Source organism: Corvus hawaiiensis, chromosome 16 (genome assembly GCF_020740725.1).
Source record: "Corvus hawaiiensis isolate bCorHaw1 chromosome 16, bCorHaw1.pri.cur, whole genome shotgun sequence".
Lineage (NCBI taxonomy): Eukaryota > Metazoa > Chordata > Aves > Passeriformes > Corvidae > Corvus > Corvus hawaiiensis.
In genome coordinates this window covers 7,882,812-7,910,556 of record NC_063228.1, presented here as the reverse complement: position 1 = coordinate 7,910,556, position 27,745 = coordinate 7,882,812, and the positions used below count along the sequence as shown (strand labels likewise).

The 27,745-nt window shown below is 58.5% G+C and overlaps 5 protein-coding genes and 1 non-coding gene across 7 annotated transcripts; 4 read left to right on the top strand and 2 right to left on the bottom strand.

The window, feature by feature from the left end:
* The first annotated feature begins 224 nt into the window (after nt 1-224).
* Nucleotides 225-2,933, top strand: RPS2 (ribosomal protein S2). The gene is made up of 7 exons (XM_048321223.1): nt 225-383; nt 499-588; nt 1,031-1,138; nt 1,697-1,870; nt 1,946-2,105; nt 2,521-2,612; nt 2,812-2,933. Exons 1-7 carry the CDS (start codon nt 228-230, stop codon nt 2,890-2,892), a joined length of 861 nt encoding a protein of 286 aa, XP_048177180.1. The 5' UTR covers nt 225-227; the 3' UTR covers nt 2,893-2,933.
* LOC125334527 lies at nt 2,293-2,430 on the top strand. The gene has a single exon (XR_007207162.1). It is a non-coding gene; the product is annotated as a small nucleolar RNA SNORA64/SNORA10 family (small nucleolar RNA).
* A 356-nt stretch (nt 2,934-3,289) lies between the features above and the next one.
* On the bottom strand, nt 3,290-4,979 carry NDUFB10 (NADH:ubiquinone oxidoreductase subunit B10). The gene is made up of 4 exons (XM_048321224.1): nt 4,778-4,979; nt 4,030-4,168; nt 3,609-3,748; nt 3,290-3,484 (listed from the first exon to the last, which is right to left on the bottom strand). The coding sequence occupies exons 1-4, from the start codon at nt 4,923-4,925 to the stop codon at nt 3,390-3,392; spliced, it is 522 nt and encodes a 173-aa protein (XP_048177181.1). The 5' UTR covers nt 4,926-4,979; the 3' UTR covers nt 3,290-3,389.
* A 1,231-nt stretch (nt 4,980-6,210) lies between these two features.
* Nucleotides 6,211-13,584, top strand: RPL3L (ribosomal protein L3 like). The gene is made up of 10 exons (XM_048321142.1): nt 6,211-6,284; nt 7,264-7,456; nt 7,810-7,978; nt 9,117-9,252; nt 9,995-10,181; nt 10,880-11,040; nt 11,288-11,389; nt 11,477-11,572; nt 12,182-12,301; nt 13,472-13,584. Exons 1-10 carry the CDS (start codon nt 6,282-6,284, stop codon nt 13,526-13,528), a joined length of 1,224 nt encoding a protein of 407 aa, XP_048177099.1. The 5' UTR covers nt 6,211-6,281; the 3' UTR covers nt 13,529-13,584.
* A 477-nt stretch (nt 13,585-14,061) lies between these two features.
* LOC125334351 (testis-expressed protein 2-like) lies at nt 14,062-24,165 on the bottom strand. 2 transcript variants are annotated; one of them, XM_048321140.1, is made up of 13 exons: nt 23,741-24,165; nt 20,921-21,091; nt 18,522-19,411; nt 18,218-18,418; nt 17,837-18,137; nt 17,215-17,429; nt 16,887-17,045; nt 16,682-16,781; nt 16,389-16,521; nt 16,151-16,288; nt 15,715-15,927; nt 15,300-15,420; nt 14,062-14,633 (listed from the first exon to the last, which is right to left on the bottom strand). In XM_048321140.1, exons 3-13 carry the CDS (start codon nt 19,398-19,400, stop codon nt 14,508-14,510), a joined length of 2,586 nt encoding a protein of 861 aa, XP_048177097.1. In that variant the 5' UTR covers nt 19,401-19,411; nt 20,921-21,091; nt 23,741-24,165; the 3' UTR covers nt 14,062-14,507. The 2 variants fall into 2 exon arrangements, with proteins under 2 accessions (XP_048177097.1, XP_048177098.1); XM_048321141.1 differs by lacking the exon at nt 14,062-14,633 and having other exon boundaries at nt 15,328-15,689; nt 15,777-15,927.
* A 314-nt stretch (nt 24,166-24,479) lies between these two features.
* On the top strand, nt 24,480-27,192 carry MSRB1 (methionine sulfoxide reductase B1). The gene is made up of 4 exons (XM_048321302.1): nt 24,480-24,586; nt 25,046-25,188; nt 25,299-25,413; nt 25,901-27,192. Exons 1-4 carry the CDS (start codon nt 24,532-24,534, stop codon nt 25,930-25,932), a joined length of 345 nt encoding a protein of 114 aa, XP_048177259.1. The 5' UTR covers nt 24,480-24,531; the 3' UTR covers nt 25,933-27,192.
* Nucleotides 27,193-27,745: the final 553 nt, after the last annotated feature.

Here is a 27,745-nt window from a genome sequence, read left to right as displayed (position 1 = left end):
GTGGTTTATTCTTCATTCAGCTCTCGGGGCTGGGCACTGCCGGGCGCTGCTCTCGCGAGATGCCCGCGCACTATAAATAGCGGGCGGCGCGGTGGTGCGGCCTTCTACGCTGAGAGATCACGTAAGTACGGCGGGAGCGGTGGCGGCGGGCACCGGACGGTCCCGGGCCCATCCGGCCCCATCCGCGACCGACGGGGCCCGGCTGACGTCCCGCTTTGTTCCAGCAAATGGCGGACGACGCCGGTGCTGCGGGAGGAGCAGGAGCGGCCCGCGGGGGCTTCCGCGGTGGATTCGGGACCGGGCTGCGGGGCCGCGGCCGTGGCCGCGGGAGGGGCCGCGGGAGAGGCCGCGGGGCCCGCGGAGGCAAAGCCGAGGATAAGGAGGTGAGTGGGGATCGCCGGGGCCGGGGGTGCTGCCGACCCCTGGCATGGGGCAGCAGAGCCGGTTCCCGACGGGTGCTGGCGCCTGGTGACTCTTGCTCCTGGATTTCCTTGCCAGTGGATTCCTGTCACCAAGCTCGGTCGCCTGGTCAAGGATATGAAGATCAAGTCTCTCGAGGAGATTTACCTCTTCTCGCTTCCCATCAAGGTGAGTTGCTGTGGACATGGAAGTGATGGGTCAGGGAGGTGCTCCAAAGGTTGGAGCCAGGCTGGGAGAGCTGGGGATGTTCACCTGGAGAAGAGGAGGCTCCGGGAAACCTTAGAGCCCCTTACACCGTCCAAAAGGACTCCAGGAGAGCTGGAGAGGAGCTGTGGACAGAGGCCTGGAGGAACAGGACGAGGGGGAATGGCTTTCCACTGCCAGAGAGCAGGGTTAGGTGGGAACGAATTCCTCCCTGTGAGGGTGGGGAGGCCCTGGATCCCTGGAAGTGTCCAAGGCCAGGTTGGATGGGGCTTGGAGCACCCAGGGGTACTGGAAGGTGTCACTGCCCTTGGCAGGGGGTTGAATTAGCTGACCTTGGAGGTCCCTGTCAACCCAAACCATTCCAGGATGCCGTGATTTCTGTGTGCTCAGTGCCTGACTTTTGCAGGAGTCGGAGATCATTGATTTCTTCCTGGGCTCCTCGCTGAAGGATGAGGTGCTGAAGATTATGCCTGTGCAGAAACAGACCCGTGCTGGGCAGCGCACCAGGTTCAAGGTAATCCTGTTCTTCAGGATCCTCGCATTCACAACTTCCCTTCTGCATTTTTAGTGTTATTTTCATCACTCCAAATCCCTGTTTCTGTCCCATTTAGTAAATATTTTGCTGTGAGGGCCATTAATAGTTTACTAAGTGTATTTTAACTTGAAAGCATCAGTGATACGTGCAGATGCTCTTTGAAGCAGTACTGGCCCAAAAGTTGTATTGCAACACTTTTGATCTTCCTTTTAACCAAACTATTCTGAGACTGCAAAATTTAGTTGTTTTTGTACAGCAGTGCTGGGTTTTCAGGGAGAAGTTTTGGGTATAAAGACAGAATGCTGTTGGGAAATCATGGGGAGTTCTGACCAATGTGAGGCTGCAGCAGGGAGTTGAATCCCAGTGCTTTAACCTTGTTGATTTTGACTGAAGGATGAACTCTGAGGGCAAAAATGGGTTTCAAGAACTGTGTATAAGGTTTGGGGTGAGCTCTGAGTTCCTGCTGAACAACCCACCACGGTGTATTCTTGGTGGGAAATGCCGCTGAGGGAGCAGTGAAAACTCTTCTGCCTGCAGGCATTTGTCGCTATTGGGGACTACAATGGCCACGTGGGGCTGGGGGTGAAGTGCTCCAAGGAGGTGGCCACGGCCATCCGTGGGGCCATCATCCTGGCCAAGCTGTCCATCGTGCCCGTGCGACGCGGCTACTGGGGCAACAAGATCGGGAAGCCACACACAGTGCCCTGTAAGGTGAGTGTCCCCTGCTGGCCCTGGGGGCTGTTCAAGGGGTGCGTTCTGGAGGTGTGACCCGTTGTGTTCCTGCAGGTCACTGGGCGCTGCGGCTCCGTGCTGGTGCGCCTGATCCCGGCTCCCCGTGGCACCGGGATCGTGTCCGCCCCTGTCCCCAAGAAGCTGCTGATGATGGCTGGCATTGATGACTGCTACACATCGGCGCGGGGCTGCACAGCCACCCTCGGCAACTTCGGTGAGCTCTGGGGCTAGCACGTAGCTTACGGCCACTTCTGTCACTGACGGGGCACAGCATCTCCGTTTTATAGTGGTTTGTGCCTCTGGCAGTGAAGCAGAAGCCACGACTTCTGCTGACAGTGCAGGTTGGTCCTGCTGCGGGTTCTGTGAAAGTTAATTACAGAAATGGGGGTTTTACAATCCCACATCTCCCAATCTGCGCGATTGCACTTGTGTGCCATAGTGTAATTGTCGTAACTGGAGAGAGAGAGAAACCTGAGTTTTGTGGGTTCATCAGAGAGACCTTCCTGTGGTCTCCCTGATCCTTTCAGAATTCCACATTTTTGCACCGGGGGGATATTTTGGAGCTGTAGGTGGGATCAGCAGGCTGGTTCTGCAGCAATTGATGGGCAGTGTGTGACATCTCTCCACAGCTAAAGCCACCTTTGATGCCATCTCCAAAACCTACAGTTACCTGACTCCTGACCTCTGGAAAGAGACCGTCTTCACCAAGTCTCCTTACCAGGTAAGAGCATTTGGTAACTTGGCAGCTCAAATCTTAACCATTCTTGCCCCTGAAATTCAGGTTTCTGTACCCGAAGAATTGGTAGCTATAAAGTTGAGCTACCCCCAGCCCCACACGCACACCAGGGATGGGAAGTGGTGCTAAGGAACAAATGAGAGGGGTTTGAGGAAATAACCCACTGTTGCTGTGTTTTTTGCAGGAGTTCACTGATCATCTGGCCAAGACCCACACGAGAGTGTCGGTGCAGAGGACCCAGGCAGCCGCTGTGGCCACAACCTAAGTGGGTTTTGTACGAGAATAAAGTGATCAGAGAACCAGGAACTGGTGGTTGGTGTGATGGGGGGGTTGGTGCTCGGGGCAGGTGGGCTAAATCATGGAAATGGGGTTGGGTTGGAAAGGACCTGGAAGCTTATCCAGTTCCAACTCCTGCCATGGGACACCTTCCACTAGACAACACTGCTCCAATCTCTGTCCAGCATGGCCTTGGGCACTTGCAGGGGCACATCATCTTTACCCATACTGAGGGAATTCTCAACCAGTGCTGGGCGCAGCAGCATGAAGTGTTCTGGTGGCTCATGGAGGAGAGGAAGAGGTCCAGAGGGCAAATCCCAGTACTGGCAGCCCCAAGTGCCTGTAGTTGAGGGCTTGCAGAGCTCTTCAAAGAATGAATACAGATCTCAGCTGTACAGATGTCTGTTTATTGTGGAGGCCAACAGCACCAGAGGTCAAGGAAGCAACATGCACGTGGATACCAGCACCATGGAGGGAGGAACTGTTCTACTCCTCTTGTGCTGCTTTCCTCTCTTCCATCATCCTGTGCTTCTGTTTCATTAAGCAAGTCCGTGCATTCCCATGGTAACCCAGATCACCGTCTGAAAAAGAAAGGAAATGTCTGAGCAGTGCCTCCCACAAGCCTGTGTCCCATGACAAGTGTGGTTTCAGACCCCCCATTCCTGGGTTTAGGACCCTTTCCCTGTGTGCTGCTGCCATACTCACATCTGTCCTGGTAGGCCTTGGTGACCTGTGCCAGCAGCTCCATCTCCTTGGCACAGTTCTGGAAACGGTTGGGCCCTTCCCTCTGCTTGCATGCAGCCATTCTTTCCCGGACTATCTCCACGATTTCCTGATCAACCATCCTGCAGAAAAGATGGTGATGAATGTAACAGCAGCTACAAGATGACAGAAAAGCTGAAGCAATGGGTGAGGACACCCTGTGGAATGTCAGCTTGGATTTTCAGGGTGCTGGTTCCTAATGCCACCATGCCAGGTGTGCTGCAGGGACAGCAAGACACTGATGTGTAATGGGGTGGGCTGGAGGTGCTGCCTCAGCACCCCAGCATCCACCAAAATGCTGCAGGTCCCAGAGCTGTGTGCTCTGCTGTGACCTCGCCTGGAGAAAGTCCAGGCATAGCCATACCTGTCCCTCCTCCACTGAGCCTCGGCCTCATAGTAGCACAGGTAGTCACCATCCAGGCACTGGCTCAGGTCAGGCACACGGCGGAACTTCTGGTGGTAGTAGTAGAACTTGTTCTTGGATTGCCACTGCTCGATCCACTCTGCAGAGACAGCCCGGTCACACATCCCAACTCCGAGGGGCAGCACAGCCCCAGTGCTGGCACTGCCCAGTGCTGCCCTCCCAGGCAGCAGCAGTGGGTCCATTACTGTGTCCAGCTCATGCCCACCAGTGTGTCTGTCCCTCTGTATCCCAAGCCCCTGCACTTCTCCCAATGTCCATGCTGTGTCCCATGTCCCTGTCCCACTATCAATAGTGTTCTTGTCCGTGACCCGTGTCCCTGTGTCTGTCCTCCTATCCAAGCTCTGTTCTTGTCTGTCCTATGTCCCTGTGTCCATGCTGTGTTCTTCTGCGTCCGCTGTCCGTGTCTGTCCCTGTGTACATGTTGTGTCTCCTGTCCCTGTGTCCACGCCGTCTATTTGTCTATGTCCCATGTCCCTGTGTCCTGTCCCTCTGTGTTCCCGTTGCTGTTACTGTCAGAATCAGTCTCCCCGTGTCCTTGCGTGTGCCCTTTGCCTGTCCAGGTGCCCGTGTCCTGACGCCTTTGCCCCGTGCCCCGGTGTGCCCGTCCCTGTGTGCCCGTCCCCGGGTCGCTGCTCAACTCCCACGGGGAGCGGGAAGGGGGGGGGCGGGGGTCTCGTCCCGCATGTACCTCGGACGAAGGTGACGGGCGCGTCGAAGACATAGCTGAAGGCGCTCTGGAAGAAGTTGACGGGGTTGGGCACCGACGTGGTCCTCTCGGAGACAGGGGTGCGGGTCGGCGGCACCTTGTACGCCTCCCAGTCGTGATCCTCCGGCATCGCGGCGGCAGCGGGGAAAGATGGCGGCGACCCCTGAGGCGCCGGGAGCGGGGAATATGGGGGTGACCCTTGAGGGGGAGGGGCCGCGGGAACATGGCGGCGGCTCCGGGGCACGCCGGGAGTTGTAGTGCGCATCTCCCTCCTCCGTGAGGGGATCCCAGAATCAGGGATGGGCCAGGTTGGAGGAGCTCACGGTGTGTCCCGTCTGTCCCACCTCCCTGCTCAGCAGGGCCATCCCACAGCACATGGCACAGGACTGTGTACAGATAGCTCTGGAATATCCCTGGTGAGGGAGACTCTGCACCCTCTGTGGGATCTATTCCAGTGCTTGGTCACTGCACAGGGATAAAGTCCGTATGTGCTGGGGGAATTACTGGGGTCAGTCCCTGCCCGTTGCTCTGGTGCCATTGCTGGGCCCCGGAGCAGAGCCTGGGCCCTGCCCTGAGCCCTCCCTGCAGCCAGGGACACCCAGGGCTGAGGGCCCCTCTCAGCTGGGGCTCCTCTCGAGGCTGAGCAGCCCCGGCTCCCTCAGCCTGTGCTGGGCACGGGGATGCTCCAGGCCCTTCCTCAGCTCCGCAGCCTCTGCCGGCCCCGCTCCAGGAGCTCCCTGGCCCTGCTGTGCTAAGGGGGCTCAGAGCTGGACACCACACTACAGATGTGCCTCACAGGGCTGAGCAGAGGGACAGCTCCTGACCTGTTGGGAATATTTCCCACTGACGGAGGACAGGGTTAAATGGGATATCAGGGAGAAGTCCTTCCCTGTGAGGGTGGGGAGGCCCTGGCACAGGGTGCCCAGAGAAGCTGTGGCTGCCCCATGATCCCTGCAAGTGTCCAAGGCCAGGTTGGACAGGTCTTGGAGCATCCTGGGATAGTGGAAGGTGTCCCTGCCCATGGCAGGAGCTGTGACTGGATGGTTTTTAAGGTCCCTTCCAATCCAAACTGTTCTGTGATTCCGAGGTCTATTGTCTTGATCTCTTTTCACATCAGAATCACAAAGCCTTTTTGCCTGGGCTGACAGATTTTTCACTCTGTGCTGGGGGTACCTGGTGCAGGTGTTCACAGCTCTGGGTGTGTGGTACCCGTTTGGAAACTGCCCTAATTCAGGAAACTGCCCTAATTCCTGCCATTCACACTGGAGTTGTTCAGGAGGGAGAAGCGTAAACTGAGCCAGCAGCAATTGACCTTTATCACACCACAACTGTCGTGTCCAACCTGCCAGGAATGAAATGAATATCGCAGCGGGTGAAGCGAGCGGCTAAATTTGTGTCTTCAGACCCATAACCATCTTAAGTATTAATCTGGGGAGGCACTTCCTGACAGTCTCTCTCTGCTGCTGCCCCGGGCCGAAGACGTCCCATGGTTGGTACAGCTCTGCTGGAGTCGCTTGTGTGTGGAGGGTCAGCGAGCAAGGCTGGGTTATGCTCCTGGTAGTGCCGCTGGAATGGGGTCAGAATCCTCAGAGTTCCACTCAGGCTGGAAAATGAGCTTGGTGGAAAGCACAGCCAGGCGCTAGGACTGATCTGAGCTAGGAAGGAGCTGCAGTGAGTGCAGGACTAACCCTTTGCTGCTTGTGGTTGAAGTCTATATATTAATCTCTTCTCATCTGGCTTTCAAGGTGCCTTTAGAACCTGTGCATGTTCCTGTTACCCATTCCTTTGGGCATCCTTTCCCCTGTGTTCCCGATCCTTGCCTGTGCTTGTTTTGTGCCATTTGCCTTGATGACACAAAGCCCAGGAATTCCAAGCAGGCCTTTTTGGTGCTGCAGGTACCAAATAAATTGTTATAATTAAGAGCACAGAAGGACAGATCTAATAGAGAATGTATTTCTCCTTCAAAGTCCTTCAGAGGAAGCTGAAGGAGGGAGATCATGTTAAGTTTTTTATTTAAGTGGCATCATTTGTCCAGAAATTTAGTGAATTCACACTGACAGAGAGTAGATTTATACTGGATATTAGGTAGAAATCCTTTCCCTGTGAGGGTGGTGAGGCCCTGGCACAGGGTGCCCAGAAAAGCTGTGGCTGCCCCTGGATCTCTGGAAGTGTCCAAGGTTGGACAGGGCTTGGAGCACCCTGGGATAGTGGAAGGTGTCCCTGCCCATGGCAGGGGGGTGGAACTGGATGGGCTTTCAGGTCCCTTCCCACCCAAACCATTCCAGAATTCTGTGACATTTTTCCATGTACATGACAGAAGCTTGAACAAAATCCCACCCTGTTACAACTCAAGGAAGAGCCCGGAATCTCTCCAGTATTCCCATGTAAAAGAGGGGAAATTTTGTTGTGCTTTGCCCCATTTTCCGGGAGCTGAGAGTGAAGCTGCCCTTTGCTGTTCCTCTCCGCAGTCCCACCGCAAGTTCTCTGCTCCCAGGCATGGCCACCTGGGCTTCCTGCCCCACAAGCGGAGCCGCCGGCACCGAGGGAAGGTGAAGGCCTGGCCCAAGGATGACCCCAGCAAACCAGTGCACCTGACAGCTTTCCTGGGCTACAAGGCTGGAATGACCCACACTGTGCGGGAGGTGCACAGGCCTGGGCTCAGTAAGGCTTGGCTGCAGCAGGCATGGGGCCACCTCCAGGAGGGAAAGGAGGGGATTAGGCTTGTTGGGAAAGGCTGTTTCTGGAAAGGGGTGGTGGAGCCCACAGCTTCTAGGTTAAATCCTGGCTGTCCAGGTCTTGGATGGTCAAAGGCCACCTCAGCATGGGCTGAGTGGGAGTTGCTGGAAATCTCCACACTGCGATAGTGAGTGGTGGTTTGGGAGATGGGAAGGCTGGGGCTGGCTGGAGACCAAACATGACCCTGCCCCCAGCACTCTCTGTGACAGCCGGAATCCTCCAGGGAATGACCTGATCCCAGAGGATGCCAAGCACCACTTCCCTTTGCTGCTCTGCAGAGGTCTCCAAGCGGGAGGAGGTGGAGGCCGTGACCATCATCGAGACCCCCCCGATGGTAGTGGTGGGGGTAGTGGGCTACATCGAGACACCCAAGGGCTTGAGGAATTTCAAGACTGTTTTTGCTGAGCACATCAGCGATGAGTGCCGGCGGCGCTTCTACAAGAACTGGTATGTGTGCCCTAAAAGGGTCATTTAACATTGGAACTCCCCAGGGAAGTAGTGGAGTCACCACCCTGGAGATGTCCAAGGCACCACTGGATGTGACATTCAGTGCTCTGGGCTGGATGACAAGGTGGGGATCAGTCACAGGTTGCACTCGATGATCTTGGAGGTATTTTCCAACCTCAATGATTCTTGGATTCCCAGAGTGGGGGGTTTCCTGGGGGGCTGCCTGTGAGGGATCTCTGGCAGCAATTCCACAGGCTCTCCGGGATGCCCAGACAGCTCAACTCCTGTGGAGTGAAACTGCTGCTTATTTAGTCATGCACAGAGACACTGCAAACAGTCCGATGCTGGGGAGCAGCATATGCATATGTAAATTTATTCTAATGGTTGAACCAAGTTAGCTCTCTCCACAATATCATATGGCAGGTTCCTTTTCCCTTGTGTAGGTTGGACTTGTCAGCTCCCCAGTTAACTGGAATTCTTGAGCTGGAGTGAAACCAGATTTGCCAGGGGGAATATTGGTGCAGAATGTGGCCCCTGGCCCTCATAAATATCAACACCCCTCAGCAGAGAGGGAAGTGGAAAACACGAATTTCCTTGCTGCAGGAATTGTGTCTCCTGTGACAGTGCCATGGAGACCCACCCACCATACGCCTCTGTTTTCTCCTGTCAGCCCTTTTCACAACTCATCCACTTCCTTCTTCCCTCCCAAAGCCCTTGACAGTCAGGTGAGGCACAGGTATCCACAGGTACCAGGGAAGTGCCTGGCTGCTTTGTGGCTTCCTAGCTGTAGGAATCTCCTGTAACAGTGCCATGGAGACTTACCCACAACAAGCCCCTGATCCCTGCTTTCTCCTGTCTCTCATTTTGTGCCTGTATTTTGGTGGTGCTGAGTCAGTCAGTGGGAGACAACTGCATTCCTCATGCAGAAAGGTTTGAATTACCCTTGAACAAGCCCTTTTCACGGCTCATTATCCACTTTCCTCTTCCCACCTCAAGGTCCTGACAGTCAGGTGAGGCTCAGGTATCCACAGGTTCCTTGTGCCTCCGAGGAGGTGCCTGACAAGGTGACCTGTCCCCTCTCTGCACTGTCACAAGCCCTTTATCAGCTCTGATGGATGTCAAACCACTTCTGTCATAGGCACAAGAGCAAGAAGAAGGCGTTCACCAAGTACTGCAAAAAATGGCAGGATGAGGCTGGGAAAAGGCAGCTGGAGAAGGATTTTGCAGCCATGAAGAAGTACTGCAAGGTCATCCGTGTCATTATGCACACACAGGTCAGAGCATCCCCCAAAGCTCAGGGGCTTCCTCAGCTCTGAGGGGCCTGGAAATGGGATCAGGAGGTGTTTTGGTGGTGTCAGAGAGGCTGAGAGAGCAGATGGTGTGAGACAGGGCAATGGGAGGTGCTGACTGACCTTTCCAGCTGCCTCCTGACCTCCCAGTCCCCTTCCAGAGCTCCCTGCTCCAGGATTGCCTCGGGGGCTGTGGTTTGGGAATGCTGGGGAGCCCCCACATCCTGATGGGAGCACACACATCCCGTGGAAGAGAGCAAGAGGAGGGCAGAGCCTGGGCAGGTCCTGAGTCCTGTGTCAGCAAGGGACCTTGGGCCTCATGATCACCTCAAATTAGCAACTGGTGTCAAATGTTTTAGGCAAAAATAACCACATGGGCAGGCACAGTTTTGCCAGATGCTGATTGCCGGATACACAGGGGCCCGTTTTCATGCTGATCCCGGGAGTTAAGGGCTGCTTTGGAGTCTGGGGGAGAGCTAAGTTGGCTAAAGCCCAGATGAGGTCTCTGGGCTCAAGGACAAGGAGTTGGCTCCATGAGATCCCAGATACCAGGAGCTGCTGACCCAGGGCTGCTATGAAAGGGCACGACTGTGGCAGAGAGGGTGGTGAAGCGGTGGCTCTGCTCACCCCTGTGCTCCTCACAGATTCTGAGTGACCCAGCCCTGCTGCACCCTCGTGTCTGTGGGGCAAGGGGCCACATGTCACCCTAAACCACTGTGTGCTGCAGATGAGGCTGCTCCCACTGAGGCAGAAGAAGGCCCACATTATGGAGATCCAGCTGAATGGGGGCACAGTGGCTGAGAAGGTCGACTGGGTCCGGGAGAGGCTGGAGAAGCAGATCTCTGTGCACAGCGTCTTCAGCCAGAACGAGATGATCGATGTCATCGGTGTGACCAAGGGGCACGGGATGAAAGGTACAGGGGTTTGGGTCTGTCCTTCTCACATGGCTCTGCCCATCAGGTGGTTTTGGGGCAGGAAGGTGTTAACAACACTGAGAACCCCCAATTTTTTGTAGAGGGAGTAGCAAAGAGCCTCGGGATCTTAAGCATGATATCCAGTTCTGTTGTGGCAGAGTTTGGTTTCCTTAATCTCAGGGATTCCGGCAAGAGAAAAGTGCAACAGGGGCATCTCTGATGTAGATACAAAGGAGCTGACAAGGTAACCTCTGGTGGAAAGATTTTCCCTGAGATTAAGGGCAATGAAAGCTGTGCTGTCTACTGTGCCCAGAGGCCTCCCAGGAGGCTCAGAGGCACTGTCAGTACATAAAGCAACAAGATCTAATGGGAGGTGTCCCTTCCTGTGGCAGGGCTTGGAACTGGATGGTCTTTGTGGTCCCTTCCAATCTAAACCATTCTGTGATTGTGTGAATGTCTCCCAAACCCCACATGTGCAGGGGTGTGGGTGTCCCTGGGGGCATGGAACACATCCCAGTCTGATCAGAGCCATGGGAAGTGAGAACAGCTCCTCATCTCCTCCCAACACAGCCTCCTCTGAGAACTGCAGGAGAAGGATGGGACTGTCCCTCAGGAGAATGATGGGACCCTGCTTCCCCAGTCCCAGCCCCTGCCCTGCCCCTCCCTGCTGACCCTGCCCACTGTTCCCATGCTCCCAGGGGTGACCAGCCGCTGGCACACCAAGAAGCTGCCCAGGAAGACACACAAGGGCCTGCGGAAGGTGGCCTGCATCGGGGCCTGGCACCCGGCCCGCGTGGGCTACTCCATCGCCCGGGCTGGCCAGAAGGGCTACCACCACCGCACCGAGATCAACAAGAAGGTACAGCCCGGGGGGGCTCCCTCCGGCCTCCCATCCTGTCACCATCCTCCTTCCCATGGTGCCCTCAGCTGTCCTTATCCTCCCAGATATTTCCGTAGACATCTCCATGTCTTTCCCGGTGCTTTTCTGCTGCTCGAGGGCACACCTTGGTGAAAACCATGTGATTCTGTGGGGGATTTGGTCACCCTGTGAAGCTCCTCAGCAAGGGGCAGGAGAGTCTCCATCTCTGCTGCCTGTCTGTTCCCAGATTTATCGCATTGGCCATGGGATCCACGTGGAGGATGGCAAAGTGGTGAGGAACAACGCTTCGACGCACTACGATATCACGGAGAAGACCATCACACCTATGGTAAGGGCTGAGAGGTGACAGGGCTGTGACTCTCCTGACTCTCCCAGCCAGCTCTCCTGCCCACCAACCCCTCTGCTCTCCCCACAGGGTGGTTTCCCTCACTATGGAGAGGTCAACAACGACTTCCTCATGCTGAAGGGCTGCGTGGTGGGCACCAGGAAGCGTGTGCTCACCCTCCGGAAGGTGAGAGCACCAGGCTGGGATGGACTGCAGCTTCCCAGGGACACATTCTCCACATGGAGAGCCCTCCAAATGCTGTGCAGGGACACTGGGAGGGTCCTTGGTGCTGTGTTGCACATGAATGTGGTGCTGAGGCCATTGGCAGGTGGAGGGTTTGTGGAGTGGGCAGGTGGATGGAGCCTCTCTGGAGAGCTTCAGAGCTCTGAGGGCTGGGGTTCATTTCAGAAATGAAATGATGGATTGTTACAGAAAGGGTGATTGGGCATTGGAATGGGCTGCCCAGGGAGGCGGTGGAGTCACTGGTGTTTAAGGACAGACTGGATGTGGCACTCAGTGTCATGGTCTGGTTGACAAGGCAGTGTTAGGCTATAGGTTAGACTTGGTGATCTCAGAGGTCTTTTCCCGCCTAGTTGATTCTGTGACTCTGTGAAATGCTGAGTGAAGAGCAGCTCTGCAAGCTCTCCACCACCTGAGCACCAGGGTGTTGCTCTGAGAACACAGATTTTTGAGGAGATATTTGTTTAGAGGATATTCCAACCCTGCTTCCATGAGAACAGCTGTCCTGATTTTCTGTAATGATTATCTTGATGTGTTGTGACTGTTCTTTCCCAGTCCCTCCTGGTGCACACGAGCCGCTGGGCCCATGAAGCCATCGAGCTCAAATTCATTGATACCACTTCCAAATTCGGCCACGGCCGCTTCCAGACAGCTCAGGAAAAGAGGGCTTTCATGGTGAGTTCCTCAGGCTGCCTCCAGCTCATCATGGGGCTAAAGCAACTGACTGACTCCAACCAAGCATCTTCCAGGTGTCCATGGGCAGGGAGGTGGAACTGGATGAGTTTTATGTCCCTTCCAACCCAAACCATTCCAGGATTCTCTGATTCCATGATTCTATGATGTTTCTCGATACAACAACAGCCAAACGAATGTTTGAGACTCTCTTGAGTAAAGACAGCCACAAGCTCAGCTCACGCAGCAGAAATTATGCTAAGGAAGAACAGGATGGTTGTGTGAGTGCTCCAAGACAACTCAACCAGCAAATAAGAGACCATATGGGCAACCAGTTCCCATTTACCATGGGAAGTTTTAAACAAGCAGTTAACTTGGCAGGCACTGTCTTGGCCATATGGTCCCTTTCACTTGGAATTGTGCACTGCTTTGATTTGTTTGGAATGATTTATAGCTTTAATGTTCTTAGAGGAAAAAAGTTTGGGTCAAATTCAGATGCAGATTTATGGTGCTTTTGTCAGAAGCTTTCAAGAAGGCCAAGCAGTGTATTTTTCTTAAATCTGGGGCAAAAAAAAAAAAAAAAAAAATCCAAACATGGCAGTTTCCTGAATAGTTTTGCAGCCTTCACCAGGCTGGTGCAAGTCTGAGTCTGAAGGGGAGGAAGCACTGAATAAACCAGGAGAGAGAGAAGGAGAAGGCAAAGAAACAACTGCCTGGATCCCAGGCAGATGTAAACTGGGTCTGGATCTGGCCTGTCAGCCAGAAATGCCATGTGAAGCTGGCTAAGCCTCCTTAGAGCTGGCAGGGGGATTGGTTAGGCAGAGCTCTTTAGAGGTTAAGCTGATTTCCTTCAGCTCAGTGTCAGGAGCCTGTTGTGTCACTGCCAGCCCTGAGCTGCTGTGACGAGGAGCTCGGTGACAGGAGGAGGTTTGACCTGGGTGCAGCTCTTTTCTTTGCCATTTTCCCCCATGGATTCTGTGGTAAAACATCACATTTGCCTGGAAGTTGAGGGACATAAGTAATTCCTGCCATTTGCTCCCATAGGGTTGATTTGCTGTAGGATAACCCCATTTTTCAGCTGCTGGCCAGAGCTGCCTTTCTGGTCCCCACAGCCCAGACACAGCCATGTCTGCATGTCCCTAACACCAAACTCTCCTCTCTGCTCTCTTCCAGGGTCCTCAGAAGAAACACTTGGTGAAGGAGAAGCCAGGTGTGCAGGAAGAGCTCTAAGGATGGAGATCCAAGGCTGCCTGACAGGGCACTTGCAATAAAGGGGCTCCAAGCCATGCCTGCTCCCTCTCTTCCTTCTGGAGGGGTGTCTTGCCTGTTTTCAGGCTTCTCAGCAGGTGGGGATGGGAAAAGTGGCATTTGGGACTGGCCCACACAGACAGGGACTAACTGGGACAGCCAAGTGCCTGCTGTGTCCTCTGGATCCTCCCTTTCCTTTGCCAAGTGAATTTTTCCACTCACCAAACCACCATGAAGACTCTTCTTCTTCTCATCCAGCAGAGAGCAGAGCAGGTACCAGCACTTCTGCACGAGTTTCCACTGGGAATACTGGGAATACAGGGCCTCCCCATGACCTGCCTCTGCCCAGGCTCCCCAACTGTCTCTCCCCTCACTGCCTCTCCCACACACCCCCAGGCACTGCAGAGCTGAAGATACAACCCGGGGGCTTCTCCCTGCTCAAAGCCTCTGATCCCAGCTGGAATCCTCAGCAGAGATGGGAATTTGTGTACAAGAAGAGGGCTGCTAGGCAGGGCTGGGCAGCGATGGATTTATTCAGTTGGGACTCCTTTCCCACCCGTGCTTTCCTTGCAGCCCAGCTGCCTGTGGGGAGAGGGGGATGCCCCGGAGCTGGGAATTTTGGATCAGCAATGATCCCAACTCCTTTGGTGCAGAACTGGTCCAGGTGTCCTGCACCCTCTTCGGGAACCAGACAGTGGGAAGCCCAGCCCTCCACTGTCCAGAGCTGCCTACTTGACCAGGAGTCCTGGGAACGTGGCCATGAAATTCCTGGGTCTCCAGCAGCCTGGTTGTGCCCTGAACGTGTGCTTGCAGGATTTGAAGAGGCTCATCTGCAGAAGCAGAGGATGAGGATGAATCCAGGCACAGCCCTGGGTGCAGTCAGTGGCCAGGCCCTGGCTGTCCCCATGTCCCAGCGAGGTCCCTGAGCTCCGGGCATTGTCCCTGCCCCTGGGATTGTGCTTCAGAGCCTCCTGTCCCCCTTGGCTGGCAGGTCCCGGGGCAGTCCTGTGGTGGGTGGCCAAGGATCCAGGCCAGAGCGCATGATGGGAATGATGAGATCGTCCATGTTTGGCATCACCAAAATTTTCTGAAAAGAGGAATCCGGAATAACAAATCAGCGGGTTTGAACACCACGGGGACACTGCCTGGAGGTGGCTTGGCAGGAGCCACGCCTGGGTCAGAGGCTGTGAACTGGAGGTCCTGGGCTCCCACCCCCACAGCAGCAGCCCCAGGGCGGTCCCAGCCCTGGATATCAGGGTGGGGATGAACAGGAACAGTTTATCTTTGCTCTGCCCACCTCCATGGCTTCAGGGGTGGCCACAGCAGGGCACTTTGAAGCCATCCAAATGGGTGGCTTTTGGGGGGCCCTAAATACCTGTGGGGACATTTCTGCTCTTTGAGCAGAGGTGAGAGGCTGAAAACAAACCCTTGGGAAGGTAAATCTCCCAAACATCCCCAAACCAGAGCAGATGGGTGGATTCAGCCCTTTTGGGGGATATCTGCCTGGGACTGCCTGACACCCCCAACCCTCCCTGCTTGGGGCAGGCCTGCAAATGGTGGGAGGAAATCACTTTTCCTCAGCCCTGGAGCTTGTTATTTGCGTTCTGTGTCTTCACTGTTCCAAGCTGGCCAGACCAGACCAGATGTCGGCTTTTTGCAGAAACAAGTGGCCCGAACTGAGGCTGACTCTCCCTGATGGCAGCAATGCCCAAACCTCAGCAGGGTTTGTTAAGCCCTTGAACAGCCCAGGCACCTGAAATTCGTGCTTCAGCTTCTTCTCAATCCACTCAGTGACATGCAGGAATGTCACCTCCCGCTCGCCCAGCTTCGGGCGCACCTTCAGCTCCAGCTGCGGTGGCACTCGGAAGCTGTACCTGTGAGGGGAAAGGAAAGAGGCAGGAAGCATCACCTCTCAAAGATGTGGCTCAGCCCAGGTGGCCCCACTGCTGGGTTTTAGGGAGGAGGTCACAGCTGCTCAGGGTCCCCAGATCCTGTGTTGGCCTGGGTGAAGACTCAGAGAAATGAGCCTGAGGTCTGTGAGCCCCTTTGAGGAACAGCCCTGGGTTGTTGGTGCTCAAGATGAACCCAAAGCCCTGGAGTTGGCTCCTCGCAGGGAGCAAGGGGAGCTGGAAGGAGGATGTGCCTGTGGGGGAAAAGAGAGCTGGTACCAGACACGGTTGGTCGGTGGTGGGGGGATGTTCACGGCCAGGGTTCCTGCCAGCTCCTGCACCTCCACCGTCAGCAGCAGAGGCGTGTTGGAAACCTCCTCCATCTTCTTCTTGATGAACTCATTCTCTGTGGCCTTCTGGAAGTACTTGGACTTGGCAATCTTATCCACGAAGCGCAGGATCTTCCGGCTCGTGCTGTTGCCGCTGACGTGGCTAAAGCAAGAGGGGCCCCAGCTCAGCCCTGGTGGGTTTTGGGGTTCCCCAGCCCTCTGCCACAGCACCCCACAGGGACAGAGTCCCCTCTGAAAGCTGCCACGATGTGCTGTGTGTGCCCTGCTGGGGACACTGTCCCCCAGCTCCTGTGCTGATATGGCACCGTGCATCCCCCAGCCCCTCCCAGTGCCCCCCATGGCACAAACCCCCAGCACCCCCTTACCCCTCGGTGCCAGGCGGGGGAAGCCGCTCCCCCGGGGCTCCCACGGGCTCTGCAGTGGTGACATCTTCCTCGTCAGAGGAGCCGGCGCTGGACGACTCCGCATCGCTGTCTGCCAGCAGGATCAGCCGCGGCCTGGCCCTGCAAACCCCAGGAGATCACGGGGTGCTCTGGGGACAGCAGCCTCGCCTCACTGGGGCAGGAGGAGCAGGATGAGCCCATCCATGGACAGATTCCTTACCCCTCTCTGCCTGCCTCTGCAGGGCCGCTCTCCTCTGCAGAGCTCTCCTTCCCCAGCTTGCTGAGGTTCATCTTTGTCTCCAGCGTCATCTGCAACGAGCCGCTGTAGGTGACCTCCATGTCCACCCAGAGTCCTGCCAGGGAGAGGGACAGGGCGAGATCAGGTCAGCACCACAGGGGTCAGAGCTGTTTGCGTGCTGCCAAAACCTCCCAGCTTTGGGGACCGGGCTGGCAGCTCAGTAAAGCCATCCTGAAGCCAGCCTTGGGGTCCCTGTCCCTCTGTGGGGCTCTTACCTCGCTCATTGATGGTGGGGTTGGAGGCGCTGAGAACTGAGGGGATAGATGTGCCCATGTCCAGCTCTGTCAGCGTCAGCTCATTCATGAAATACGGGAGCTGATGGAGGGAAACCCCATGGGGGACGGTCACCACAGCCTGGCATGTGCCATGGAGCCTTGGGAACGAGGCTGCCCCGAGTGATCTGATGCTCCTGCCTCTCACCTTGATCTTGCTCAGCTTCTTCTGGATCTTGTTGGACACCTGCTCAGCCCAGTACTGCTCCCGCAGGAAGTCCCAGAAGATGCGCCCCACCAGCGCATTCATCCAGGCCATGCTCGCCGTGTCCTCACCGAGCTGCGGAGGGACAGCAGCCACCAGCCCCTGCAGCGAGGTGGCCCCGTGAGCAGTGGAACCTGCTGTCCTGGTGCTCTCCTGCCCCAGGGCTTGGCTGCTCACACAAACCACAGACTGGAAGTGGCTCTGTGTGGGGTCCATCAGCCTCTGCTTAGCGCTCAAGTCCCGCTCCCAGTGCTGGATTTGTCCCACTCACCTTTGTGGGCGTGGGGCTGCCCAGAGCTCCATGAGAGGGGCTCCGGTCCGGGCTGGGTGCCCCCTGTGCTGGCATGAATCGGGCCATGTAGGTGCTGTAATCCAGGTAAATCTCCTCAACGCTTCCCGACAGATCCTTGGCTGAATCTGTGGATGGGATGTCCTCAGCACTGCCCCCACTGCTGCTGCCGCTGCTCTGCGGAACTGATCCCATGCCTGGGGACATGGAACCACAGAATCATTTAGCTTGGAAAATCCCTCCAATGTCATCAATCCAACTATTCCCCAGCACCTCTCCAAGTGCCACATCCACAGGGATTTAACTCTTTCCAGGGATGGGGACTCCACCCCTGCCCTGGGCAGCTGTGCCAGGCCTGGACCGCCCTTTCAGTGGAAGAATTTTGCCTAATATCCAATCTGTTGGGTCAGGATAGCATCAAGGGTGACGTGATGCCTGTCCATGATGCCAGTGACATGCCACCCACTCTGTGCTGATGACGTGAACCCTCTTGGCTACACTTTGGGCTCCTCCATGTCCCTCTGTGCTCATTGCTGCCCACCAAGGGATTGTGTTCCAGGATCAGTCCTGGCACAGAGCAGAGGCCGTGGTGGCTGCTCCTCACCTGCTCTGGTGTCACCGTGACTGCTAGGTGTCCCATGGGAGGCTTGCACGAGGTGCTGGTACCACTCCTCCTTCTCTCGCCCTGTCCGCCCAAACAGGTACAGGCACCTCTCCCTGCAGTCCCCTGGGATGTCCTGCCCAGACACCGGCACCTTCCTTGTCCCCTCATCCCCCTGCAGCTCCGTGTCGTGCTCCTCGCTGCTCCTGCCCTCTCCCTCCGCCGTCTCGGGGAGGAGCACACAGATGGGATATTTCTTGTTCCACGTCCGCTTTCGGGCCAGGCTGGGGGGGCACAGGAAGACCTGCAGCACCGAGAGCGGGATGAGGCCGGGCCAGGCATGGGGGGTCCCCGTGGGAGGGTCCTGGGGACCTCCAGGCTCACCTTGGCGTCGGTCAGGTCGTAGCAGCGGTGGCTGACGAAGACTGCGTCCAGGATCTCCTCCTCGAAGGTGGCTCGGCGCGGGATGTTGCTCTTGGGGTAGGACAGCTTGAGGGTGGACCCGTCCAGCACGGCGAGCACCGAGTGTGTGAGCGACGGATGGAAAAGCTCGGGGTCGTACACGTGCAGCTGATTCATCCAGCCCTGGAAAAGGGGGAAGAGGGAGTCGGCTGCTTCCTGCTCACCACAGGCACCTCCAACTCCGCAACCCCCTCCAGCCCCTCATCCCGGACCGCCCCTCTCCTACCTGGAGGTGGGGGGTTTCCCGCGGCTCCCCCGGGAGCAGCTTGGGGCGCAGGCGGCCCCACGGTCCCCGAGCGGCCGGCGGGGCCTTGGGCACGAGGAGGAGGACGGCGAAGAAGCCCAGCAGCAGCCCGCAGAGCAGCCCCACGCCGAGCCCGGCGGCGTAGGGCGGGAGCGGCAGCACCAGGTACCCGTACGCGAGGAGGGCGATGGAGGCGAGCGCTCTGCCCGGCACGGTGGCCCCGGACCGCGCCGGCGGCGGCTCCTCGGGGGTTGGGAGCGGGGGTTCGGCGTCTCTCTGTGCCACCTCCACCACCTGGATCACGTCCCCGTAGGAGCAGATCTCGTAGCGGCAGTTCAGGGTGGGCTCCCAGGGCGTCCAGTCCCGCACCCGGCGGCCTCCGGGCCCGCGGCTGCCCCCGGGGCTGCCCCCCGGCTCCTTGGCCCGGCTCGTGGGGCTGCTGTCCTCGGCCATGAGGCGGCTGAGGCGGCTGAGGGGCTCCTGCACGGCCTCCGACAGCCGCCGCCTCGTGTCCTCCAGCCTGGCGTCGCGCAGCCGGAGCAGGCCGGCTCGGCTCTCCGACGGGGACACGCTGGGCGACGATGGAGCCGTGCGCGACTTGGCCGGGCTCAGCCGGGGCTGGGGGGCCCGGGGGAGGTCGGCCAGGAGCATCCCCCCGGGCTGGGGCGAGGGGGGACGCTTTGCGTCCCCGTCCGCCGTGTGAAGGGGCCCGCAGCCATCCCGGCCGCCGGTGTTCTCCCTGGTGCCGCCGGGATGGGGTGTTGGTCCCTCGGTGTCCCCACGGCGAGGTGAGCCCGGGAACGGTGCCAGGGCTGGAGAGGCGTCTGCTGCCACCGCAGCCTGGTCTGCCATCGCTCGCATCGCCGACGGCACTGCCGAGGGACAGGGAAGCAGCTGTCAGAGCTGGAAGAGCTCCGGGTCACCTCAGGGCACGGAACATCCCTGCCCTAGTCCTGCCAACCCCATCGGCATCGCCCGGGGGCATCTCCCGGAACCCATCGCTCTGGGCTGGGCGCCTTCCAGCCTGTTTGGGGATGCGCTTGGGGCATAGAGCTTGTGGCTCTCCTTGTGCTTCCCGACAGGGAGGGGATGCAGAAGGCCCCGTGGTGAGATGAGCTCAATGGCTGCGTGTGGGAAACCGCTTGTCTAACGAGGATAAACCTCAGCCAGGCAATTAGCAACGGGGCTGCCGAGAGCCCGGGGCTGCCGAGAGCCCGGGGCTGCCAGCCAGGGCTGCAGCCAAAGCAGGGGAATTTTCCACACCAGGACATTCCACTGGTCCCAGTGCTGAGTGCTGGGGCTGCGAGGAGGGATGCCAGGCCAGCGGGCAGGACTCCCTGACTCCTCTAAATGTTCACGGTTTGGCCCCTGATTCGAGCACTGCATGAATCCAAAATGGAGCCAGCCCAAGCTGCAGCCCCAGTGCAGCGTGGGGATGCTCCATAAGCACAGCCAGCAATCTCTGGCTTTACTAAGGGGGCACACAAGTTTTTCTAACACAAGATTTCCATTGTCTTGAGGGGGTCTGTGGCCTCAACAAAGTGCAGTCCTGTCCCCACCAGCTGCCACTATCCCTCATGGCAGCACTCCTGCCAAAGCCATGGGCTGACCCGCTCTGAGCCGTGCCCCCTCCATGATTTTGAGAGGGAGAAGGGATCTGCAGGAAGGGCTCTGCAGGGCCACCGCGGTGCTGAGTCAGCTCCCAGCAGGTCCATGGAGTGCTCAGTCCCCCCTGCCCTCTTCCCCTCACAGCATCCCTGCAGCAGGAGCAGGAATGCATCCCAGGGACCCTGGGGCTGCCTCACGCTCGCACCGAACCGCCCTGGATCTTCAAAGCTCCTCAGTGCCAGGAATTAATTACAGGCTGTGCCGCAGCTGCCTCCAGCCCCCTTTATATAATCTCAGCTCTTGCTTTGCTTCTCCTTTACAGGAGCCACTTGTTAACCCCAAGTCATCCACGGGTGATTATCCTGGTGGTCCCAGCTCCCTGCAGAGAGCCTGGCTGTTGCTGTCCAGCCCATGGGCAGGGCTGTGGCACTGCTGGCACCACCAGCACCTGGCAAGGCACCAAAACAGCCAAACAAGGAGTGAGCAGAGGGAAATGAGCAGTGGAGCTGGGCCTGAGAGGAGACCTGCTCTAATGGAAAGTGTTCCTATCCACTGCAGGGGTGGTCTTTAAGGTCCCTTCCAACCCAAAGCATTCCATGATTCTGTGATTCCAAGGGATCCCTCCCCTGATGCCGCAGGGTCCTGTCCACCTCCCACCCCAGCACTGCAGCCCGGGCACCCCCTGCCCCTCATCATGCAGGGTTCTCAGTGGCACTACATCACAGCCACTCCCAGTATCCCCAGTACTGCCCATTACCCTTGGCTGTTCCTACCAGAACGTCCCTGGGCTGGTCCTTGCAGGGTCCTGCCCGGTCCCTGCTCCGTGTCCCTGCCAGGTCAGGGGGACAGTGTCTCCCCAGTGCTGGGCTTAGTGCTGCCGGTGTTCCACTCTGCCGTGCCCGGCTCTCCGTTCCCACTGCTCCCGTACTCGTGGGTTTTAAAAGCTAAAAAAAAATAAGGCAAAAAAAGAAGTCTGTTTCCTGAGAGACCATTAGCACGGTGGAAGACGGAGATAATAATAGCCTGGGCTTGTATGGGAGTTCTCCTCTGGCAGGGATGGTGAGTACAGCAGGGGCTACGCTGCTGCTGCTGCAACAGCCACCTCTGGGGAGGGGGTGCTGGAAGGTGGGGTGCAGCAGGATAGACCCAGCTGTGTGCCCTGGCTGGACCACCAGCACCCTGAGAGGGAGGTGCAGCCCCGGGGGAGGCTTTGCTGCTGGCTCAGGTGTCACAGAGCAAATGCTGAGCGTGGAGGTGGCCCAGCACTACCCCACCTCCCAGCCCGGAGCTCATCCCCAGCCCGTGGCCCTGCAGGATCGTGGGGATCTTTTTGCTCTTTACAGGATAAATTGGATATGAAGGTCCTTGCAAGTGTTTTCATGGGGGCAGCTGGGTGTGCTCAGCTGGGTCACAGGGTGATAGGATGATGGTGGCTTTGGAGGTGCCAGCAAACAGCTCTCAGGGGGTGATCCCTCCTGTTTGGGACATCCCTGGAAGGGTTTGGGGCTCAGTGGGATGTCTCTTGAGGAGCAGTGCTTGGGACACCCAGCCCAGGATGGTCACATCTCTGCAGGGCAGGGGCACAAGACCCCTAATGACAGTGTCCCCCCTCACAGTGTGTGGACACACCAAAGCTGTAACCAAGTGAGAATCTCCACTGGATTCCAGCTCCAAAATTCCACTCCTTGCTCCCAGCTTTGGTTCAAATTCAAGTCTTGGACGTGACCTGACAGAGACAAGCTGCGACCCAGCTTGGGCTGGTGTCTTGGGGCATCTCTCCCTAAAACATTCCCTTCACACGGCCAAGGGAGCAGGCGGTGGCATGGCACAGAGTGGCATGGTGGGAGCTCCCGGGGGGGCACTGCCCGCCTGGTGTTTGCTTTGGTTGTAGAATCAGTGAGTTAATTGAAATATCAACTTCATTAACTTCCCTCAGTCCTCTGTGGTTAATTAGGGTGGCAGTGGTGCTGCTGGCGGGGATGTGGCACCACAGCAGCGCTTTCCTCACCCAGCCAAAGGAGTTGGAAATCCCTCTCTAATTATCTGCACAAAACACTGTGACAGAACCTGGCTGTGACACTGTCCCTGGAGCGCTCTGCATTATCCCGAGATCAGGGAGCACCGAGGTGGCTTTGAGGGAATTCTGCAAGCTCAGAATGTAACTTTGGCCGATGGGCTGGGCAGTGTGGGATCCCAGCTCCATCCTCTGCTCCCAGTTGCACATCACATCGCTCCTTCTCAGGGGTTTTACTGGTGGATACAGGAGTGGGTTTCATGCTGCTGGGGGAGCAAGGAGCCAGGTGGGCTTTGGAGTGCCTCCAGCAGGGTGCCAAGAGCCAGCCAGCCCCAGGACCCACTCCCAAAGCCTCTACACCACCCTGTGCATCCCAGGGCTTGAACCTCTTCCTGCCTCTCTATGGACTCTGCTTTGCTCCCATGTCTCAACCATTCCCAGTATCTGCTTGTCTTCCTGAGACTTTCACATCCCTCGTGGCATGGCCCCTGCAGCTCACAGGAGCCCATGGGAAAGGATCCAGCCAGTTCCAGCATCCATCCCATTCACCAGCACAGCCTCACTGTCGGAATTCCAGGGAACAGCAGTTATCCCATGGATGATGCTGCCAAGACCTGCTGGCTGCTGCGGCTCCTTCCACCGCCTGGAAATCCACACCTCTAAGGTGTGCGGGGCCCTGGAGTCTATTTGGAGCTTTCACTGACATCCCGCTCCTCTGATCTCGGTGGATCTTACGGGAAGCGCTTTCAAAGCAGCGCATCCCCCTCCCTCCCGTGCGGTGACGCGGCGCGTTCCCGGCTCCCCGCGCCCCGCGGTGCGGAGCCCCTTCCTCCCCCTGCCCGGGCGCCTGCCACGAGCCATCAATCCCCGGGGCTGCAGCGGGAGCTCAGCCCGCCCGGGATGAAGCCTGACCTAATTCAAAGGGGCAGCATGCAGAGGGCAGCGGCACCGCCGGCGCCGGCCCCACGCCGGGGTCCCGCAGCCCCGGGGGGAGCTCCCGGCCGCCGGACACGTCCCTTGGCGTTAGGGAATGGGGATCCATCCAAGCGCGTCGCTGCGGCCGCAGGGCCAGGGCGGCAGAGCCAGACCCCAGTTTTTGTCCAAAGGGCACCAAAATTTTTTCCTCTCGCACCAAGGAAGGTGCCATTTCCACGAGAGCCTAAGCCCGGAGAGTCATCCGAGAGGTTTTGGATAAACTACAAAAGAAGGGATTTGTAGTGCTAGTTTTTGGAAGGAGAAGGAACCTGCAGCAGCTCAGCCCCTTTGGAAACCTGCCCAGGTTCACCTTCAAAGCCCTCACCTTGCCACATGCCGGGCTGTCACCTCCTCCTCTCCGGGACCCCCCGCGCCCACGACGGGCCCCGATCGGACCCCGCATCCCTCCGTGCGAGGGTCCCAACGGGTGACCCCGGCTCTGCGCTCCCGGGGCAGGGTGGTCCCGCTGTGCCCGCTCCTGCACCCATCCGCAGAGCCCTGGGGGTGCTTGAGGGACCCCGTGTCCCAACCGCCACCAACCCTGCTGGGGAAATCGGGGCTGCCCGGCCCCGCCGCCCGCCCCGGGGCCCCGCAGCGCCGGTACCTGCGGCAGGCGGAGGGGCCCGGGGAGCCGGGAAGGGCCGGTCGGTCCCGGTGGTAGAGAAGGAAGAGCAAAGCCGGGGAGTCGGAGTGGCCCCAGAGCCGGGGGAGGATAATGTGGCGGTCAGTCCCGGTGCCGGGGAGGACCGGACCTTGTGCCGGGGAAGAAGAGCCGGTGCCAGCGCCAGTGACGGTGTCGGCGCTGGCGGAGGCCGGTCGGTCCTGGTGCCAGGATCCAAGTACTGATGTCGGTGCCGGGATAGCAGGCCCGGAGCCGGTGCCTGTTCCGGTGGCAGTACCGGCGGTGAAGAGCCGGTGCCGGAGGCTCCGTCGCGGTCCCGCTGCCGGCTGCAGATGCCCAGAGCCGGGCTGGCGCCCGCCCCGCTCCCGCCGACAGTGCCGGAGCATCCGCAGCCCCGAGCCGGCTCCGCGCTCCGCCCCGCGCCCCCCGCGCCGCCCCGCGCCCCCCCGCATCCCCCTCGCCGGGGCTGCCCCTCGCTCCGCCACCGCCCCGGGGAGGCCGCGCGGGGGCTGCGGGCCCGGGCCGGGGTCCCCGCGGGGATGGAGGGGTCGGAGCGGGGCCCCCCCCGGTACCGGGACCCCCCTGGTACCGCCGGGTCCGCAGCGCCCTCTGCGGGCGGCGGGGCGGGGCTGCAGGGGCGGGGCCGGAGGAGAGGCCAAGGGCGGGACACGGGGGGGGCCGGCGAGGGGCGGGACACGGGGCTGGCCCGGTGTCTGGGCGTGGCGGGGGGCGCGGCCGGGCCAGCGGAACGGGCCGGGGCCGCGGGCGCAGCCATGTCCTTCTGCTCTTTCGTGGGGGGAGAGGTGTTCAAAGACCACTTCCAGCCGGGTGAGGGGCTCCCCACGGGGGTGCGGCCGGGGGGGATCCCCAGCGGGGCGGGAAGGGGGTGTCACCCGGCAAAGCGGAACCCTCCGGGTGAGCGTTTGAGGGGGGATTAGGGGGAGCATCCTCCACCCGTGGATCCGGCTGGGGGTCCCCGCTCTGCCGTCCTTGTTGGGCTCCTCCCAATGGGGTGGGGGAATCCTTCCCGATTGTGGCGGGGGGGGTCCTGATAGGGGCTCGGGGGTTCGGTCCCTATAGGAGCCCCTTGGGGGGGATCTTGCCCTGTGGCAACCCCTATGGGGAATGGGGGTCCTGCCCCTCCACCCCCGTGCCTGGCCCTGGGGGTTCCGTGGGGGTCCGGCAGCCACAGCCCGGCAAAGTCCCACGTGAGTGTCCCGTGTCACCGCGCTGACGTGACCCGCCCGCTGTCCCCTGCACTGACCGCTCTCGTGCCGCCCTCCCCAGGCATCTACGTGTGTGCCAAGTGTGGCCATGAGCTGTTCTCCAGCCGGGCCAAGTACGAGCACTCGTCCCCGTGGCCAGCGTTCACCGAGACCCTGCACGGGGACAGCGTGGCCAAGCGCGAGGAGCGCCCGGGGGCTTTAAAGGTGCCGATCCCCGAACCCTTGGGATGTAACAAAAAAACACCCCCGGGCTTGTTTTCCATGAGCCCGTGAGAAAGCCGGATTGCTGCCAACCCCTCCCCTTGCTCTTTCAGGTGACGTGTGGCAAGTGTGGCAACGGGCTGGGCCACGAATTCCTCAAGGATGGGCCCAAGAAGGGCCAGTCCCGCTTCTGAATATTCAGCAGCTCGCTGAAGTTCGTCCCGAAAGGTACCAGCTGTGGCTTGGCAGCTGTCCCAGCCCAGGGAGTTATTTTGGGGGCATGCTGTGTGCGCTGCAGTGCTTTCGGCAGCGTGGCTCTGGCAGTGCTGATAACACCAGAGAGCTGCTCATGGACTAAATCAGGCTCAGCCTGCTCAGCTCAAGGCTCCCCGACCTCCCACTGGAGCTCCTGGGTGTGACCACGGGTCTCCGTGGGTTTGAGGGGTGGCTGAGCTTTGGGGGGGTTCTCTGGGGGTGCAAAGAGAGGGCAGAGAGCCCCTGTGGTGGCACTGAGGGGCTGGGGGGGTTTGCTGGTCACTCCTTGGGGAAGTTGCCCAAGAAAAGGCTGTCGAGGAAAGGCCACAGGAGGCCACATTCCAGGTGGCACCACAGCCATGAGCTGCTGTCCTGCTTGTCAGGTGATGTTGTGTAGCAAAACTCCCAAATAAAAAGGTTCTGGAGGAAGGAACATGAGCCCCAATTGTTCCTTTTTTAGGTAAAGCTGAAAATGACCTGAAGGAGAAATAAGCGAGCTGCTGCACCTGGCACTGCCCTGCGCTGATCCTGCCTTCACTCCTTGGGGTGCACTGTCCTGCCAAGGGCACCCACAGCAGCAGGAACTCCAAGGAAGCTCCTGGTTTCCCTGTTCTGGTTTGCCCCTGATGTCACGGTTTCCGCTTGATTTCCCTGCCAAGGTTTTATCCCCTGACTTCCCTGTCACGGTTCCCCATTTTCCCTGTTTCAGTTCCTCCCGATTTCTCTGTCATAGTTCTCTCCTGATTTCCCCATCACGGTTTTCCCCTGATTTCCCCATCACGGTTTTCCCCTGATTTCCTTGTCAAGGTTTTATCCCCTGGTTTCCCTAATCTGGTTCCCCTCTGGTTTCGCTGTCACGGGTCTCTCCTGGTTTCCCTGGTCCAGTTCCTCCTTGGGGCTCCATCCAAGGAGCTCCTGTGCCTGTGCTCCTGCCTCTGCTGAGCTCTGGGGAGGGTTTGCTGCTGACTTCAGCCGAGCCAGGACAGCCTCCAGATCCCAGCCAGGCACTGATGCAATCCAGGGTCGCTCCGCTGGCACTTCCAGGGAGTAGCGCGGGATTAGCCGAGGTCAGAGTGTGGGTTAATCCCTGGAGTTATTCTGGGCTGGGATCATGGTATGAACTGCCCTATATAAACCCTTCCAGGGTGCTGGGGCAAGGATGTTTTATGGTCCCACTGGGCAGCATCCAGGTGTTTTCCCCCTCTGCCCACCTCGCACACAGCACAGACGGTTCCACATCCGCGTCCTCGACTCTGCCCTGGCCTTACACCTGATTTAGCACTGTGTAATAAATTTCAGTGGCACTCAGGCTCCTCCTGGCTGTGCCCTGGTGGGAGGGAGGCCAGAATTGGGCCCACGGGCTGCGCTTGGCACCGCTCAGGCTCCGGGAATCGCGTCTGCGCTGCCTCAATGCTCCCAAGGGCTGTCACACTGATTCTCCTTAATTCAGCTCCTGATTCGTGGCCTTCCCTCCCTGTCCCAGAAGCCAAATCCTCCTCTGGAATTGGTACACAAGATCTTTAAAGATGGGGAAGGCTGTTGCTGACCCATGGGGTTTAGAGGGGCCGCGCTGCCGGTGCTGTTCCGGTGCAGCTGCACTCGGGGACACACTGGGGGCTTTTCTCTCCATGTGTTTTGCCTCAGTCCCATGGATCCAAGGGCACAGGGGAAGTTTGCCACACCACCTCCTGGAGCTCAACTGCTGGTCTTGTACCTCTTTCCATACTGAAAATAAAGCACTGATTCACTGTGTTGGAGTGTTAAACACGCTGGGAATGGCATCCCAGTGCCGGGGGTTCCTTCTCTGCTCCGTGGCTGCAGGGATGGGGAGCCTGGGAGGGGTGGGATGTGTGTAGTTTTACCTGGAATCTTTCCCATTACCTCAGGTTTTGCCATGGGAAAGGGGGATGCTGATGCATTGGAGGCCACTGGGCATTCTCAGGGCCAAAGCTCCACTGGGAACATTTCCTTTTCACTCCACTTCGCACTTTTTCCCAAGTGAAGCTGATTTTAGCTTGTTCCAAGTGTGTTCTTGGTACTTCCTGGGCTGTCAGGATTTTCTGGGCACAGGGAGCTGAGTTTCTCACCTGAACTTCCCCACATGAAGCTGTCTGCAGGACTGGAAGCCACAACCCTCGGCCTCACAAGGGGCTCTTCACCCCCTTGGAGCTGGATACCAGATCCCTGGAGCCTGGAGGCTTGAGCTGAGCTTTGCCAGACTCCAGTGCCCTGCTCCAATGGGGTAAAGTTCTCTCTGGAACACAGGAGCCAGTGCCAGCTCTCCCCCATTGCCCTCACCTCGGGT

Coding starts and splice junctions, on each gene's coding strand:
- RPS2 (XM_048321223.1), top strand. CDS start 228: ATGGCGGACGACGCCGGTGCTGCGGGAGGAGCAGGAGCGGCCCGCGGG. Junction 1,871..1,945: donor CACACACAGTGCCCTGTAAG/GTGAGTGTCCCC, acceptor GTGTTCCTGCAG/GTCACTGGGCGCTGCGGCTC. Junction 2,613..2,811: donor TCACCAAGTCTCCTTACCAG/GTAAGAGCATTT, acceptor TGTTTTTTGCAG/GAGTTCACTGATCATCTGGC.
- NDUFB10 (XM_048321224.1), bottom strand. CDS start 4,925: ATGCCGGAGGATCACGACTGGGAGGCGTACAAGGTGCCGCCGACCCGC. Junction 3,749..4,029: donor GCTCAGTGGAGGAGGGACAG/GTATGGCTATGC, acceptor TCTTTTCTGCAG/GATGGTTGATCAGGAAATCG. Junction 3,485..3,608: donor CAAGGCCTACCAGGACAGAT/GTGAGTATGGCA, acceptor TTTCTTTTTCAG/ACGGTGATCTGGGTTACCAT.
- RPL3L (XM_048321142.1), top strand. Junction 9,253..9,994: donor GTGTCATTATGCACACACAG/GTCAGAGCATCC, acceptor TGTGTGCTGCAG/ATGAGGCTGCTCCCACTGAG. Junction 11,041..11,287: donor GCACCGAGATCAACAAGAAG/GTACAGCCCGGG, acceptor GTCTGTTCCCAG/ATTTATCGCATTGGCCATGG.
- LOC125334351 (XM_048321140.1), bottom strand. CDS start 19,400: ATGCGAGCGATGGCAGACCAGGCTGCGGTGGCAGCAGACGCCTCTCCA. Junction 18,419..18,521: donor GGGAAACCCCCCACCTCCAG/GTAGGAGAGGGG, acceptor CCCCTTTTCCAG/GGCTGGATGAATCAGCTGCA. Junction 15,928..16,150: donor CCCCCGCCTGGCACCGAGGG/GTAAGGGGGTGC, acceptor CTCTTGCTTTAG/CCACGTCAGCGGCAACAGCA.